Source organism: Haplochromis burtoni, unplaced genomic scaffold (genome assembly GCF_018398535.1).
Source record: "Haplochromis burtoni strain Fernald_Lab_line unplaced genomic scaffold, NCSU_Asbu1 Contig_116, whole genome shotgun sequence".
Lineage (NCBI taxonomy): Eukaryota > Metazoa > Chordata > Actinopteri > Cichliformes > Cichlidae > Haplochromis > Haplochromis burtoni.
The window spans coordinates 638,188-654,403 of record NW_024582477.1 but is presented as its reverse complement, the minus strand read 5'-3'; the positions used below and the strand labels follow the sequence as shown (position 1 = coordinate 654,403).

Genomic DNA, 16,216 nt, shown 5'->3' with positions numbered 1-16,216 from the left:
TATCTCTCTCTCCTCGTGCGCACAGCGCTTTGAAGTGTAACCAACAACTGCTCTCCCTGAGTCAGTGGTCTAATATATGACAGGAAATATACTCCAGGAGCTCCTCGGCGCACATTGTTCTTTGTGGAGCTTGATCCACAGAAGCAGCGTGCCCCGGTGCTCTGGCTGGGAGGTCGCTCACAACTTGTGCTGAGGCTAGTTTAATCGGAAAGCAAAGCGCTGTCGGGGAACAAGGGAGGATCGATCGAGATAGTTACTCCTGACACAAGGGGAAAACGAGAAAATTCAGATGGTAAACGGTTATTGTGAGTAATAGGACGCACAGGAGCGTGTCGCGGGACATACAGCCGGGAGAAGCGGATCTGTTCTCCAACTAGAGATCTATGGAAGCGGGGAGAACCATATGGATACAGACGCCGTCTGCGGGAATGGGCTGCTGATGTACGATAGCGGGTCGGGCATGCACGTTGTGCAGACTGAAACAGGTTGGTTTCGCCTCAGTCAAACTTCAGCAGAATCAGATGTCGGACTGTTTGTTTAGCTGCTAACATTGAAGCGAATCAGCGGCGCTTACAAGCGGCGCACCGGGAGGCGACGGCAGTTTATTGTGGGGAAACTGCGCTGTAGCATTCACTGCATCTTTTTTGTTATAAGGGATTTCAGTGGTTAGCCTCAAAGAGGCATCTGGGTGAAGGTCATCCCCGATGCTGAGACGGATATTTAAACCTTTGCGTGCACGTGTGTGTGTTTAAAAATATATTTTATTATGGCTACTTTATGTGGCAGTTTCCAGCTCACATTCTCTTGACGTTCACTATGTATGCAAATGTTAGAGCAGTTTGCAGTTATTTAATTGGTGTCTATGAGTACATATAAAAAAAAAAAGTTTGTCAATAAAAGTTTAAGGAGAACTGGTATAAGTGACTTTTATTAGCTTACCTTGTGTAGTATTTGATGTTTAAGCGTCTTTATCTCTGTATTAGTGTAAGACCACAGATGGATCCCTTGTGTAATGGAATCAAGAAAGCTGAGGGCTGTGATCTTGCTGTAGACCCTCGCCCTCCTCCTGCTAAGCTGGCTCGAGTGGAGCAACATGAGGGGGGACCCTCAACCCAGGAGAGGAGCAGACAAGGTAGTCCTGTGGCCAAAAACCCCTGCATGGCACAGAAACCCACCACAGCGAGGTCACAGGGAAAGAGCTGGCACAGCAGAGGTACATGGGGGGAAAAGATGAAACCTAGGGTTTGAACCCATATATGTATTTTTTTAGTTTTACACGGATCTTCTGTGATTATGGCTCAGCTGTGTTATCAAATTAATTGAGCTTATCTCATAACTGTAAATGTGTTTGTTTGTTTTTAATTTCAGCTAGTTCTGATGCAAATGCATGTATAAAAAATACTTTGTATAAGTTGATGAATTACTTCTAATTACCCAAATGGTTTGGTATATGGCATCATGCATGTCTGTCACCGCAGGGAGCCTGCTGCCGGTGTTCTGTGTGGTGGAGCACACGGAAAGCCCTTTGGAAGGAGAGAGGAGAGAAGAGCATGCTGAGTTTGTGTTGGTTAAGAGAGATCTGCTGTTTAACCAGCTGATAGAGATGGCCCTGCTGACACTGGGATATTCACACAGCTCTGCAGCACAGGCAAAAGGTAAAAACACTTGCAGTGCAAAGAAAGCGCAGCTTAAACTCTAAATCTTTCTTATTTTCACCTATGTATGTGCGTGTGTTCAGGTCTGATCCAGGTGGGTAGGTGGAACCCGGTGCCTCTGTCCTACGTAACCGACGCTCCAGATGCAACAGTGGCAGACATGCTGCAGGATGTTCACCACGTTATCACACTTAAAATCCAGCTGCACAGGTAGAGAGCAGACAGCACTCATATCAGTATGTTTGCCTTCAGGGTCATATCTTTGTCCTGTTTGTGTGAGTTATACATTGCTGCACAAATGTACATTCAGATGAAGTTTAAAGTGGTTAAATCATAGATTTTAGTAATGACACTGAGTCAGCATATGCAATACCAGCACTTTGACACCAAATGTACTTTTCCTATTGTTTTTTTTTTATATATATATTCTATGAAAACAGTGTACTGCAAATAAAGACGGACCTGATATCATTATTGTTATCTGAAGCTTCTTGAGCTTAAGTGTGCTTGTGATTTCTTTATTGCATTAGACAGTACATGTGCTTCAGCATTTAGACAACAATCCATGTTGGTGTCTTCTTGAAGGGATACTACTGAGCTTCTCTGGCTCTGACCGGAGCTTTTTCAGTAAATAACCATGTTGAGAGATTCTAATGAAATATGCCATTAAGTTACATCATGGAAGGTCTAGTAGTGTTTCACTTTGTTCTCAAAGTAAAACACTGCTGAGCTTAAATATACCTTTAAACAGTAATATACTAAAATCATCTAGTTCTTTTTTTTCTTTGACCTTTGTGTAGCTGTCCTAAATTGGAGGACTTGCCAGCCGAGCAGTGGAGTCACTCGACGGTGAGAAATGCTCTGAAAGAGCTCCTCAAGGACATGAACCAGAGCTCACTGGCCAAGGAGTGCCCACTGTCCCAGGTATACAAAAGAGAGATAATAATCTAAACTTGACTAAAATTCAAAATTAGCATTTAACATGCATGCAATTTAATCTTCTGTGCCCTCTTTGACATGTGGCAAAGAGTAAGCAAAGGGTCCAGTAGTTAGACAGGAAGTCCAGATGCAGAGATAGATAAGGTGTGGGGGCAGAGCACAGGAGGGAGAAACAGATAAAGAGAGATGGTTATCTCCTTAAAAGCCATGCCGCCTGCTTGCTGCCCATCTTGATCCTGTTGATTTTCAGTCCTTTGCTGTTTAGCCTTTTCTGCACTCTGGACTGATTCAGCGATAATCTAAATGTAATATCTTCAATTCTTGTGTGTTTAATTAAGCAAATACAGACACAACTGCAGAAATAATTGTCATTAATCACGCAGTGTTTGGGGAAGGCCTTTTTATGAATATTCATAATTATCAACCTGGTCGATCTATTATTTTGCCCGAGGCGTAGGACATCTACAGTCTGATAGAGGATAACTGTTCACCGTCTTCTCTCTACCTCGGATTCCTCTCTTCTCTGCCGTGTTAAAATCTGATACAAGCAAATCCTTCCTCCCCCATCTCTCTTCCTCTCCTATCACTACCTTAACCCCCCTCTCTTGTTTGCGGGAAGCAGATTAAAATAAATATGAGAAGATGAAAGGTGTAATAAGATGTAAAGATTGCACAGGATAGTCTTCAGGGACAAACCGTGTGTGTGTGTGTGTGTGTGTGTGTGTGTGTGTGTGTGTGTGTGTGTGTGTGTGTAAGAGTGAGTGAATGAGAGACAGAGGCATAGTCTCTGATGACCTGTAGTGTTTTGTTTAACTGCACACTCACACACGCATGTATGCATGGATGCATGCATACCCACACAGCTCACACACTGACACTCTCATCTGTCTTTATTATCCTATTTACCTGGGGGTCTTTTTAATAACACAGATCTGAGTTCATTAATATCAGATGTGTGAACAGCTGAGACACCCAAGCCGCCCATAGCAGGAGCTCAGAAAATGTAATGAATTTCTATTGTCTTTTCCCCTCTGTTTCAGAGTATGATATCGTCTATTGTAAATAGCACTTACTATGCAAATGTCTCAGCTGCCAAGTGTCATGAGTTTGGCCGATGGTACAAGCACTTCAAGAAGTCCAAATGCTTCAAGGGTGAGAGAACTCAAAACACACCTGTGAAGTATTACAGCATGTCTGATACACTCTAGATACTGATTATATGAGCTTTGTCCTACTAACAGGCGTCATACACTTTTAGCAACTTGAATAAAAAGATGAATGCTTCACCATTTTCATTTTATAGGGAAATTTTACAGTGCAGTAGCAGGAAAAAGCTGTTGAACCCTTTAAAATAAGCCGTATGAATTTGTTTTTAGAGATAGCCAAATCTTTGAATAAGTTATAACTATGAACAGATACAATTATTTTATGAACTTTTACAAAAATAGTTGTATTCGTCAAAGTAAACCTTTGATCTTGGTTACACACAAACAAAGTTCGGTGCGCTTTGCACATTCGTGACATTACTGTGGTGACAAAAGTTCGCAGACATCCACCAAAACATGCAATTTAAAAGTACCCCTTAATTATAATTCAGTACAGTATACCACTGCCAGTTACCTATAACCTCAATATTACACATACAGCCGAATTATTACCAGTACTCCTCAAGGGATTTGGATAAGATTGTCCAGTGTTGAGTTGGTGGGGTGATGTCAGTGGCTTCTGCTCCTCAAATGCAAAAAATCTTAGCTTATCTTAGCTTAAAAATCATTAACTGTTCAACAATGTCAACAACAAAAAAAGAAAATATTGCATGAAAGCAAACTTTATGATAGAAGTGTTGTAGGAAATTGCATGCTATTAGATTAGTACTTAATAAAGTAAGTTTCCCACCATTGTAGGTGTCTCCAAGACCAGTTTGTGCAAACCGCACAAACCACCTGTCACAACTACTAAACATGTACAATACAGATTAAAAAAAGTCTCTGAATATCTTTGCTGATGACCACAAATGCTATTTAAAGCAAGGACTCAGTAAACATGGAGTCTAAACCTTGAAATATGAATGGAGTACGTCTTAGAACAACTTAACTTATAAATTAAAGATGATCTTGAACAGGAATCATATCAGTTCCCAGACAACACCCATCTACCATCTGGGGCCAGGATGTTGGTGTCAGCTACACAGCTGCAAAGTGTCATGACTGTATTGTACATGATTGTGATGTAACCATGAAGGGACAGGCTTACACACCTGCCAAACCTGCCAAAGTTCCCAGAACTGGCTTTTCTTTTTTATTCGGGATGAGGTTTTACCAGTATGACAAACAGTAAAATACAAAATGCACAACAATAAAAGAACCAGAGCCCAGAGAGACAGTTAATCAATAAATTGTTTATGGAGAACACAAACCACTACTTAGGGCAATAAAAGTGGACTGTATTCCAAAGTGAAACCATGATCCCATGGGTGGAATACAGTGGAGGGAGTATTATGATACATCAAGATGCTTAACTAGCTACAAAATGGCTTCAAATGAAGAAAATCTATCTTCTGGTCAAGTCTAAACTTAGGCTTAAACCTAACAGAGATGCCAGTTGATGACCTGAAGAAGCTTATTTTGTTTTTCTTTACTTAAACTTGCGATCATATATGACCTGGTGACCAGATATTGAAGAAAACCTGGGTTCACCCACTTTTTCCTGCCACAATGTAAATCATCCTGTGACTTGGAGATGTTATTAGCACTTGAACAATGAGTAAAAATAGTCCTGCCTCTTCTTTCCTTGTCCTTTACCAGACATTGACAACTTTTCTGACCAGTCCTCACATATGACCCTCAGCCAGCCAGCCACTGGTACCCCCGCTGACCAGAGCTCAACTCTCCTTTTCCCTCGTGGAGCGGTTGCCAACATATCCAACTGCCCACCCCTCAGTCTGCGCCCTCCTGGGCTGGTAACCCAGCCTCTGAGCTCCCAAATGGTCAACCAGCAGCTGGTGATGGCCCAGTTTCTAAACCAGCAGTATGCTGTTAGTCGCATGCTTGCTGGCCAGGGTTTGGCATCATCACCACAGCAGTATCTGAACCATCCCCCTGTAGGGAGGGCTCCTGCCAAGGTCTTCTCTAAAGCTCCTGATCCCCAAGCCCTGCAGCAAGTGCAGTGCGGCCCGGGTGGAAGCTCTTCTGCCGGACTGCAAAACCAGACCTTGGCTGCGTCTTCCGCTGGACCATCAGAGGTGCCGATTGACATCTACCAGAACGTGAGAGAGGAGCTCAAGAGAGCAGGCATCTCCCAAGCCGTCTTTGCCCGGGTGGCATTTAACCGGACCCAGGTATGGTTGCAGGAGAGAGCAAAATAAAAGATGCTGAAATCGAATTTTAAAGCAGTTTTCAACTCTTTGGTGGTGATTAGGTTGCTCGTGCCCTGGTGCTGCGGTGATAGCTAAGTGTGTTCTGTGAATATGTGAGTGTGAGATGGTTGGCACACTGGCATGGCCTTTGCCGTAGTGCCTCCTCCCCCTTGTGCATGTGTGTTTGTATGCGTGTGTGAGTGTGTGTTTGTGCCAGCTCTCTGCGGCACAAAGCCGGTGCCAGCACTGAAGCAGCAGCTGGGCCAACTAATCACAACCCCTCAGAGAACTGCTGCCTCCCTCTCTACCTCTATATCTCGCTGTCCATCTCACCACCTTTCACTCTGGCAGCCCTTCTATTCATTTAATCTCTAACCCCCATGGTCAATCCATCTATATTTAATCTCTCCCTTACTTTGTCCATTGGTCTCCTTCATTTTGTATCCATATCTCCCTCTACTATCGCCTCCTCTCTAACACTAAAATGCTTTGTTGTCTGTGTCCATCATCTTATATTCACTAGTGTGCCCACAGAAATGGGGCTCAAAGGACCGGCTAAGCCCGTTGTTATTATTATTATTACCTTCATTATCATTTTCATCACAATAAGCAGAGTTAGTTATTATCCACCCCCATGTTTCCCTGTTGCCAAGTCCAAGGTGCTCTGGTGCCAGCCATACAAGTTGGGCACGATGCCAAAACGTCATCTAAAAGCGAGGGAAGCATTTGTCATTTGACGACTCACATCAAGCCTCCATCTCTTCAGAAGGCAGGGTTTGCTGGGCAGCTCCAACCACAATCTATTATTTGAATAAGAAGGCTGTTTCCTCTAAAGCCATTTCTCTGCCAGTGTGAAATCTGATTTCCTTTCAGGGAAGGAATCCCTGAAATTTGCATGTGGTGTTTGAACACTTCCCTGTATAGACAGATACAGACAGAATAATGCTAGATGTACAGGCGAGCAGCATGCTAAGCACTGACTAGAAGCTGGCTGTGAAACCCTAAACTGCAAGGTTTTGTCAAGATGCCACTGAATAGGATTCAGAGTTGGATACGAGGCTATTGCTGAATTCCTTTAGTTTCACAAGAAACTTTACATTTATCATCTTTAAATGAAGACAGTGAAAGAATACATAATATTTCATGAGACCTTTTCCATTTGTGATTCCTGAGAGACTGGAGCTTTTAATACCTGACCTGAATCATTTTGTTTGTGAAAGCTGAACATTCAACATGAAGGAAAAGAATTCAGGTTTATGAGTTCATATAGCTTTAACGCAGAATTACAATATCTGTCATCCCTCTGTACAACTGAATGCTTACTGTTCCTCTGCTTCAAAGAAATGTTGCAGTTTGGAGTTAGATGAGCTCATCAGTATTGCTATCATATTTGATAAGAGCATTACTGATTGTTATCTTAACTCAGTAGTTCTTCTGGCATAAACCTTTTCAGAAAATGTCCATCTACCGTTAAGAATGAGAAATGATCCATAAGTAATTCTAGAAGAATAAAGGTCAGCATCACAGCACTGGTGAAGACTTGTTTCTTTTTTTCTATCATATATGGTGATCATCGCTAACCATTTCTCACTTGAAGGTCGAGATATTATCTTAAGTTGCCGCTTGTTTTAAATTATGTGAGTTTTGAATAAACTGAAGAAAGCAAAGTTGGTGTCCCTTAAACCATTTTTATACCACTAACATCATGTATGTTATACATTACTATATATAGATCGACCTGGAAAGGATGTGCTGCTAGGACATTTACTAACATGTACTTGAGAAGCTAGATGGCAATCCTGTGGAGGTAACAATGTGCGGTAGAGAGGGCAGTGGACTTTTTGACCAGATTGTATAACACAATCTTGGAGGATGAGAGGATGCCTCAAGGATGGAGAAGAAGTGTGCTGGGACCACTTTTCAAGGAAGAGAGAGTACGTGAGTGAATGACAGGGAGACAGGTGGAAAGGTGAACATGCAAGGAGCAGACTTAGAGGTAGATGAGTTTAAATACTTGGGGTCAACAATCCAAAGCAACGGACAATGCAAAAAAGAAAGTGAGAAGAAGTGTAGGCAGGATGGCTCTGGTGGAGACGAGTGCCAGGGTTGTGACAGAAGGATAGCAGCAAGAGTGAAAAGGAAGGTTTACTAGATAGTCACGAGACCTGCTGTGATGTATGGTTTGGAGACTAGCAAAAAGACAGGAGGCTGAGCTGGAGGTGGCATCACAGGGACAGCTCTGGTTGAGCAGTTTGGAGACAAAGTTAGAGAGGAAAGGCTGAGATGGTTTGGACATGTGCAGAGATGGGATAGAGGATATAATGGACAAAGGATGTTGAATACTGAACTTCCAGGCAGGAGGAAAAGAGGAAGTCCTCCGAGGAGAGGACATTCACAAGGTTGGTGTGACAGAAGAGGATACTAAGGATAGGGTGAGATAAAGATGGTCTGCTGTGGTGACCCCTAAAGGGAGCCGCTTATAGAAGAAGGAAAAAAATCCATCACAAGTATCAACTTACGCTGATTTTTCTGTGTGTTTATCAGGGCCTACTCTCTGAGATCCTGCGAAAGGAGGAGGACCCGAAACACGCCTCCCAATCTCTGCTGGTCAACCTACGGGCAATGCACAGCTTCCTGCAGCTCCCAGAGGCTGAGAGGGAGCGCATATACCAAGAGGAGAAGGAGAGAAGTCTGACTGTATTCACACCCAGCTGCAACAACACGCCACCGAGGTCCTCACAGGTCAGCCAGCAAAAGACTGAAAGACATGAAAACAAAAGTCTTGTAAACCAGCTGTGAAAGGTTAAAGTTGTTCATAAAACAGCATTGAAATATTCAAGTGTGAGTTCTGTCACTTGGCTCAACTATGCCTGTGTTAGCTCTCAAAGTGGAGCATTTTCAAATAAAAAAAACATAAAAACCTTTGCCTGCTATCTGTTTCATAGTCCTCCTATTGCCCATTACTTTGCATAGCTTGTATTTAAACCCGGTTTTCCTTCTTGTTTGCTTCTTTTTAGTCAAGACTGTCCCCAGTTACAGCAGACAGAGGACTGCGGACAGACAGCTGCGTTCTCAATGTCAGCGCCTCTATCTATGAGGAGATCCAGCATGAGATGAAGAGAGCCAAAGTGTCTCAGGCGCTGTTTGCGAAGGTTGCCGCCTCCAAGAGCCAGGTACTTTGCTTCTTGTTAGTTTAAATCTGAGCATACAAACCACCCAATCGTTTCTATCGCTTGATGAAATGCTCAATTTTAGCATTCATTTATGACTCCATCGCCTCAGTTAAAGCAGCGATGGATACCGTGTGTGGAGGAAAGCCCAGATAATCAACCAGCAGCTGTACTCTGCAGAGGACTATCATCAGTGCATCAGACTGCTATTGTGTCCTAAATTATCGCTTTAATAGTCACCATACACACATACACACCACTCGCTTGTGCACACAAACATACAGTAAGAGCACATGCAAGTAAAACGTGATCGCGCGCACAGAGACACAGCAACACTAATACAAATACACACACACAGGCACGATTTGAGTGTTTATTGTTCTCATTTTTATGGCGGCCCCATAAGCTTGTTATTGCCTTTTGTTTTGAGGATAATTTCCCTTCATGGAATGGGGGGATTTTAGCTGTCTCATTTTCTCTTCCTCTCGAGCACATCTCCAATTTTTAGCTTCTTTCTTGCTTGCTTTCTTTTTTCTTTTCTTTCTTTCTTTCTTCTCCCATATAACTCCCTCTCCTTTCTACTCATCATCAAGATGTTTGGAGGTCATTCAGCGGTCATGCCAGTACAGCCAGGTGGTCCAAAACCCCTGAGGTTCTTTCACTGGCCTCCATTTTTTTTACCTTACTTTCTTTAACCCCCACCCCTGTTTCCCTTTATTCTCTCGCACTCTCTCTATCTTTTATCCCCCACCCCACCCCCCGTATTACCCGGTTGTTTGGCAGGCAGAGCCATGCAGCATCTCCCTGTTCTATCTGCACTGTGCATCTGGATGGCATTGTGTGCTAGAGTTGGGCTACAGCCAGGTGTGTGTGTGTGTGTGTGTGTGTGCGCGCGCGTGTGAGCATATCAGCTTGCTTGCAAACATAATCATCCTCAGTTCATGAGTCTGAAACTAGCTTGGCTTTACGTTCCTCAATCTGTCACTCACAAGTTTCTTCCTTCGTGATACACAAACAATTCATGCTGATAAGAAAATCTTTCTATAATCTTCAGATTATCTGGCAGATCCTAATTTTTTTTTTTTTGATTTTGTATGTATATTGAGAGCACACTGAACCAGTTTGGAGTCAATGTATAGAGAAAGTTATTGTGAATTCATTTTTTTCCCCCTTTGGTCAATCCCTTTCACTGTATGTAGGGTGCCAACATACATAAGCAAATTAAATGTAAGGCTGCAAATGCTGTCGCTAAACATGCATCTTCAAATTTCTGCTGGCAGTCTACAAGGCTTAAACTGAACCCCAGCTTAGCCTCTTTTTTAATGTGTGAGTTTACTCATGTTCTGCAACCTTTAAATTACCTTTTTTTATCTTATCAGTCTGCTGTACTGTACTGTAAGCATTTTAAAATAGACATAAACAGCCTGAAAAGGGTTGTCAAACATAACAGCATAGTCATATTGATATGGTCACGTTGTGTGATCTAAGTGTGTCATTGGGGAGAAAACAGCAGCACTTTGTGCTGGAAATTTTTCCAGTGACATGACTAAACACATTGAAACCAATCCTAACTGAATGTAAGGCTGCTTATTCCCTTGCCCTTTATTAGTGAATGTGCTTTTAAGATGTTTTAAGAGTTGTTAAGCAACTATAGCCACCTTGTGCATATGCACATATTTCCTGTAGGGATGGTTGTGCGAGCTGCTGCGTTGGAAGGAGGAACCCAGTCCAGAGAACCGGACGCTGTGGGAGAATCTGTGCATGATCCGCCGGTTCCTCAGCCTGTCCCAGAATGAAAGAGATGCCATCTACGAACAGGAGAGCAGCAACATGACTGCACAACAGCACTGCATTGACAGGTTCACCCTGCTAAGCAATGACAATACATTGGTAAGACTTCCAAAAGTGACAAACATTATTATCAACAGACACTCTGACTTCAGTAGATCTTGCTTGAGAAGAAAACTATTATGTATTAGAGTTTTAAACAGCTATATACATGGCAGAAAACACTTGAGGCTAAGGTGTACTGACTTTAATTTTGTAATTTAAAAAAGTTATGGATAAAAAGTTATCAGAAATCTGAAAGTGAATACATCACATTGAATGCCAATAGATCTCTAGGGCGTGCAATGGAAAAGCAGCAGAGTAATGACAGCTAAATGCCAGAGATGTCAGAAAAAAAAGATGATTACCACATTAAGCAATGATCCGTGAGGCTGATTAGTTATTTTTCTTTCCCTTCCATTGCTTGTGCATGGATTGATGGCTTGATTATAGGACAAACTCAAAGATAAAATGGTTGCATACCCTTCTGTTTGTGAACATACAGCCCACTGCCTAGCATATCATTGCATCATTGCCCATGTAGTGTTGACAAGAAAAGTCAACACCACATGGGCAAATTCAGATCCTGATGTGCATTTGCAGACATCAGTTCTGGGTGGCTGCACTGCAGATCACCTCACATGTGAACACTAAGGAGATTAAGATCAAACGGTCTCCACTACCCTTGATTTCACACCAGCCCAGATCATCGTGTCCTGTGTCTTTGCTCATATAGCAGCAAATCAGTGTCTAAACTCTGCAGATTCAATTAGATATGGTAAAAAAAAACCCACAAAAACAAAACACAATGGATGGGTGTGCATGTTAAGTTGTAGTTTCATTTTAAGATAAAAGGTGACATTTCTTGAGCGAAACAGTCTCTGTTGACTTCACTTTATTTCATTCACAACTATTTAAAGTCAAACATAGTACTGCTCACACTCAAAACTAGAAAAATTTAAATACCAACCTTTTTGCTCTAATCACTTCTAATTTCTCTCATCAGTACCAACGCAGCTCTTTGATGCCACAGCAACACCATCTACAACCCCATCAACCCCTTCAGCCCGAGGCAGGACCTCACCTTTCCCCGACACAACCCTGCGCTGCATCGCCAGCCGAGTCTGATGCTGGCGGTGCCTGGCAGCACTTGAGAGTACATTTGCAGGGCAGAGGCAGCAGCAATGGTGAGAGAGGGGACAGTAAAGAATGGGTTGAGGGTGGAAGAGAAAACAGGGACAGTTTAGGTGGGGACTGGGGTTGTGCTGGAACCGTGAGGGACAGAGGTGCAGAAAACAGCGAACAGGTATGGGATGGAAATATAGGGAAGGAAGACATAGATGACATCACGGGAGATGGCAAAAAAGGGAAGGTTAAGGAGAAGCTGTCAGTGAAATGGCCCAACATGAAGAATGAGGAACAGTGTAGGGCTGGGGTTTGTTCAGAGACAGATAATGAGGTAGAAAGTTACAAGGAGGTCCAATGTCAGGGGTTAAATGTGTCCAGAGATGCCCTCGGTATCCTGCAAAGTTTCATCAAGGACGTGGGCCTCAACCCAGACGAGGAAGCGGTCCACACCTTGTCTGCCCAGCTGGGCTTACCTAAACATATAATTCGCAACTTCTTCAATAGCCAGGACCAAGGACAAAGCCAAGACTACAGCCCAAAACACAGTCGCGACCACAAGCATTACTGCACAGACCCAAACATCTTGCAGGCTAATGTGACTGCACAGGAACTGGAAGAAGGTGGAAAAACAGAAACAGAACAAAAGGAGGAGAACTTAACAGGAAGAAATGAAACAAGTGAGATGACTGTATTAAAAGAATCGGATGTTGGCACTCAAACTATTCCCCCTATGAAGGAAGAGCAGGAGAGCTACATTTAACCCGCATACATCCAGTAACATACTGCAGCTTGGACAAGCCATACTTACCATTTAGACCCAGGACCGGGTGCTTCTCCTCTCTGAAACATAGCAACTTCGGTGCAAATGCTTCTCACTTAAAATATTGCTCCAGTCCAGAGTCACAGCGTGTTGGTATTTATGTGTTTATAGGCTTGCATTGTTACACACTGTGGAAAGACTAATAAAATACTGTGTATACCACAGCTTTCATAACCAGAGACTTAAGTTATGTAATTACATAGAAAGCTGTACTGTGATTTGAGGATTCTTGATGCACTTGAGACAGTTTACTGTGACTGAACTTTAGTACATAGTTTCCATGTATAGTTATATTTCTGGGTGGAGTGCTGGGAACCAATACAATGAGCCTCAGATTACATATCTCTATTTAAAAAGAGTAAGTGTAGTTGGTTGACTGACATTTTTGAAAAACGGCCATACCAGAAATGCCTTGAAGAGAGTGGCACTGCCAATCATGTTGTTCTTTTGTTTTTTTTTTAGGTGTATCTTCACCATTTTTGTTTTAATTGTGCTAACCGTGCTTTGTGGTTTGGCTTTTGTCTGAGTCGTTTACTCTTTACCTCATAAATTTCACTGTTCATGTTTCGCTCTTATTAAATAACAAGTTTCCTGTTGTCGTTTTAAATTAAATACTTACTGGGAAAGGACTGGGATCATGTAACACCCATAGTACGTTACTAGCCACATGATGACATTAAACAATATGTCATCTTATAAACTTCAAGTATAATCATTTGGAAGAAGTTATTTTCTAGGGACAGATGCTGATGATGACATTAAATTGGTAAAAAAAAAAAAAAGCCAGTGTCAATATTCTTTATATATAAACTGTATATACAGACATGTGACAAAGAAAGTTTGTGTACTGGCCCACTCTTGTTTACAATGTTGATTGAGTTTATTGAAGTTTGCACTTTTGCACAACTCTCCTAAGGTCCTACCTCATCATTTTAATCAATTATTGAGGTCTGGACTTTAACTGGGTTATTCCAACACATTTCCTTTTTCAGCTATTCTGTTGCAGTTGTGGGATCATTGTCATGTTGCAAGATGCAATTTTTGCCAAGTTTAAGTGGTAGGAAAGGTGGCCTCACATTCGACTCTATAATACTTTGATATACAGAGGAATTCGTGGTCAACTCAGTGGCTACAAGGTGTAAGCCCAAATAATCACCCCTCCTCCACCATGCTTGACAGTTGGTACAAGTTGTTTGTACTGATATGCTGAGTTTGGTTTTCACCAAGTGTTGCACTGTGCATTATGGCCAGACATCTCTACTTTGGTCTCATCAGTCCAAAGAAGTCTTATGGTTTGTTCTTTGCAAAGCTAAGCTGTGCTTTTTAGAGAGAAGAGTCTTTCTCTTGGCATCCCTTCCAAACAAGACATACTTGTTCAGTCTTTTTCCCCCCAATTTTTCCCTTCTAACAGAGGCCTGTAGAGTCTGAGACGTAGCTCTTGGGTTTTCTGCAGTTTCTCTGAACATTGCACAGTCTGACCTTGGGGTAAATTTGCTGGGAACAATGTGTCATTTTGTTAACTCACACACACGAATGCTCCAGACTGGCAAACTGCTAAAAAATTCTGCTTTTATAGAGGTGCTCACATTAGCTGATGATCAGTTAATCAAGTGTATTTGATTATCAGTGGGGTCTTTGTTTACTAACTATCCAGCATTGCATTTTACTTAACAGCCTAACACAGAGACACACTCCGCTCCAAACAGTGTTGAGACTACTGTAAGGTGTAGTGACACCACTTCTAAGTTGCCATATGCATAATTTTCTTCATTATGTTCTGCAAGAAAAAAAAGGTATTGTGTTGTCACACATCACTAAATTTACATGATAATGCTGATATATCTCTGATAGGCCGACACTGGCCAATAACATCAGCCAAAAGATGGACAGGCTCCATAAACAGTGACATTTGAATTTACAAAGAATAATACAGGTTTAACTGCAGAACCTATTGAGCCACTAAATAAAATAAAGGACGAATAACCAATCAGAATGGTATCTAAAATGTCTGTACTTGAAATGGTGCAATGTTTACTCCTATATCTCAAGATTGTCCAGTATCAGGCTTATCATTATATGCTAACGAATGAACAAGTTGGTTTCTGAAACAGTGTACACATAGAATTTCTATTCATGTTTGAATCTGTAAATCTCTCAAAATATACAGTCAATATTTTAAAAGTCTTTTAAAAGTTTAGTTCTCATTTTATTCTTCCCATAGAGTGGGCTGCAAGTGTGCGCAGTGTTTAAAGTTTAGCTCTGAAAGAAAGACTGTGAACATAGTGTATATTTAAAAAAAGAAATTTGGAAAATGTTTAACTTTTAACTTGTTTTCATTATGGAGTGCCAAGAGTGACAAAATGAATGAATTAGATACACCATTAAATAATTAATTAAATGTGTCAATAATTAATTAAAATTGGAATTAATTAATTAATTAAATATTGATGACACATTTAATTAATTATTGACATATTTAATTCATTATTTATTTGTTTGCATTTTAATTCATTATTGACACATTTGATTAATTATTTATTGATGTATTTATTTAATTCATTTTAGCAGTCCTGACCTCTGGCTGTTCATGAATTAATTTTATCTGTCAGCCTCACCCATCAAACTCAGGGGACAGCGTTACTGCTGCCACTGCAGCTTGTCTAACATCTGATTGGTTACAGTGCAAAGTAAGGTCGATCCTAGATAATCGATTGCTATGAACTGGTGGTAGTGTGGACTTGGGGCAGCTTGGAATCCCACGATGCATTTCAAATACCAAGCAGCAATGGTGCCGGTACTCTAAACTGTAGGTAAAGTTTTAAAATACCCTGTTTTTCCGTCACCAACTACACTTTTAATGTTTTAGCCACGAATGTAGTGGAGTAGTCTTCACATGCCTGGTCAGCTTGTCACGGGACACAGACACTGTAATTGCTGAGCTCATATCAAATGTGTACGTAGACTCAGGAATGTGTTTTAAATGAGCATCATGCTGTACTGAAATCTCTGCGCAAACAGTGCCTGGCATTGTCACGGGAACATCCGTGTATTAATTCATTTATTAAATGTATAAATGCTATTATACTTGATTCTAATCTGCTGCGTGTCTTACACTGATGGAAATGCAGATAACATAGAACATGCAATAACACCTGTTCAGCCAATCACATTCTTTCCACTTTGATCTGCAACAAACTGAAGCGTTGATCGCTTTTACAGCAGTGTTGTGTTGCACTGCTATATTTTTGTGTTCTTTATACTGTGGAGTTCACGTCTCTGGAATAGTTGGCAGTAATAAGGATGATTTTCTGTAAAAGAATAT

At 41.5% G+C, this 16,216-nt stretch overlaps 1 protein-coding gene across 1 annotated transcript; it reads left to right on the top strand.

Annotated features, from left to right (window-relative positions):
• Window positions 1–14: 14 nt before the first annotated feature.
• satb1a (SATB homeobox 1a) lies at window positions 15–15,057 on the top strand. Its single transcript, XM_005928610.3, has 11 exons — window positions 15–485; window positions 984–1,213; window positions 1,479–1,655; window positions 1,739–1,865; window positions 2,456–2,579; window positions 3,635–3,746; window positions 5,399–5,931; window positions 8,494–8,691; window positions 8,967–9,122; window positions 10,806–11,009; window positions 11,953–15,057. Exons 2-11 carry the CDS (start codon window positions 997–999, stop codon window positions 12,832–12,834), a joined length of 2,730 nt encoding a protein of 909 aa, XP_005928672.1. The 5' UTR covers window positions 15–485; window positions 984–996; the 3' UTR covers window positions 12,835–15,057.
• The last annotated feature ends 1,159 nt before the right edge of the window (window positions 15,058–16,216 follow it).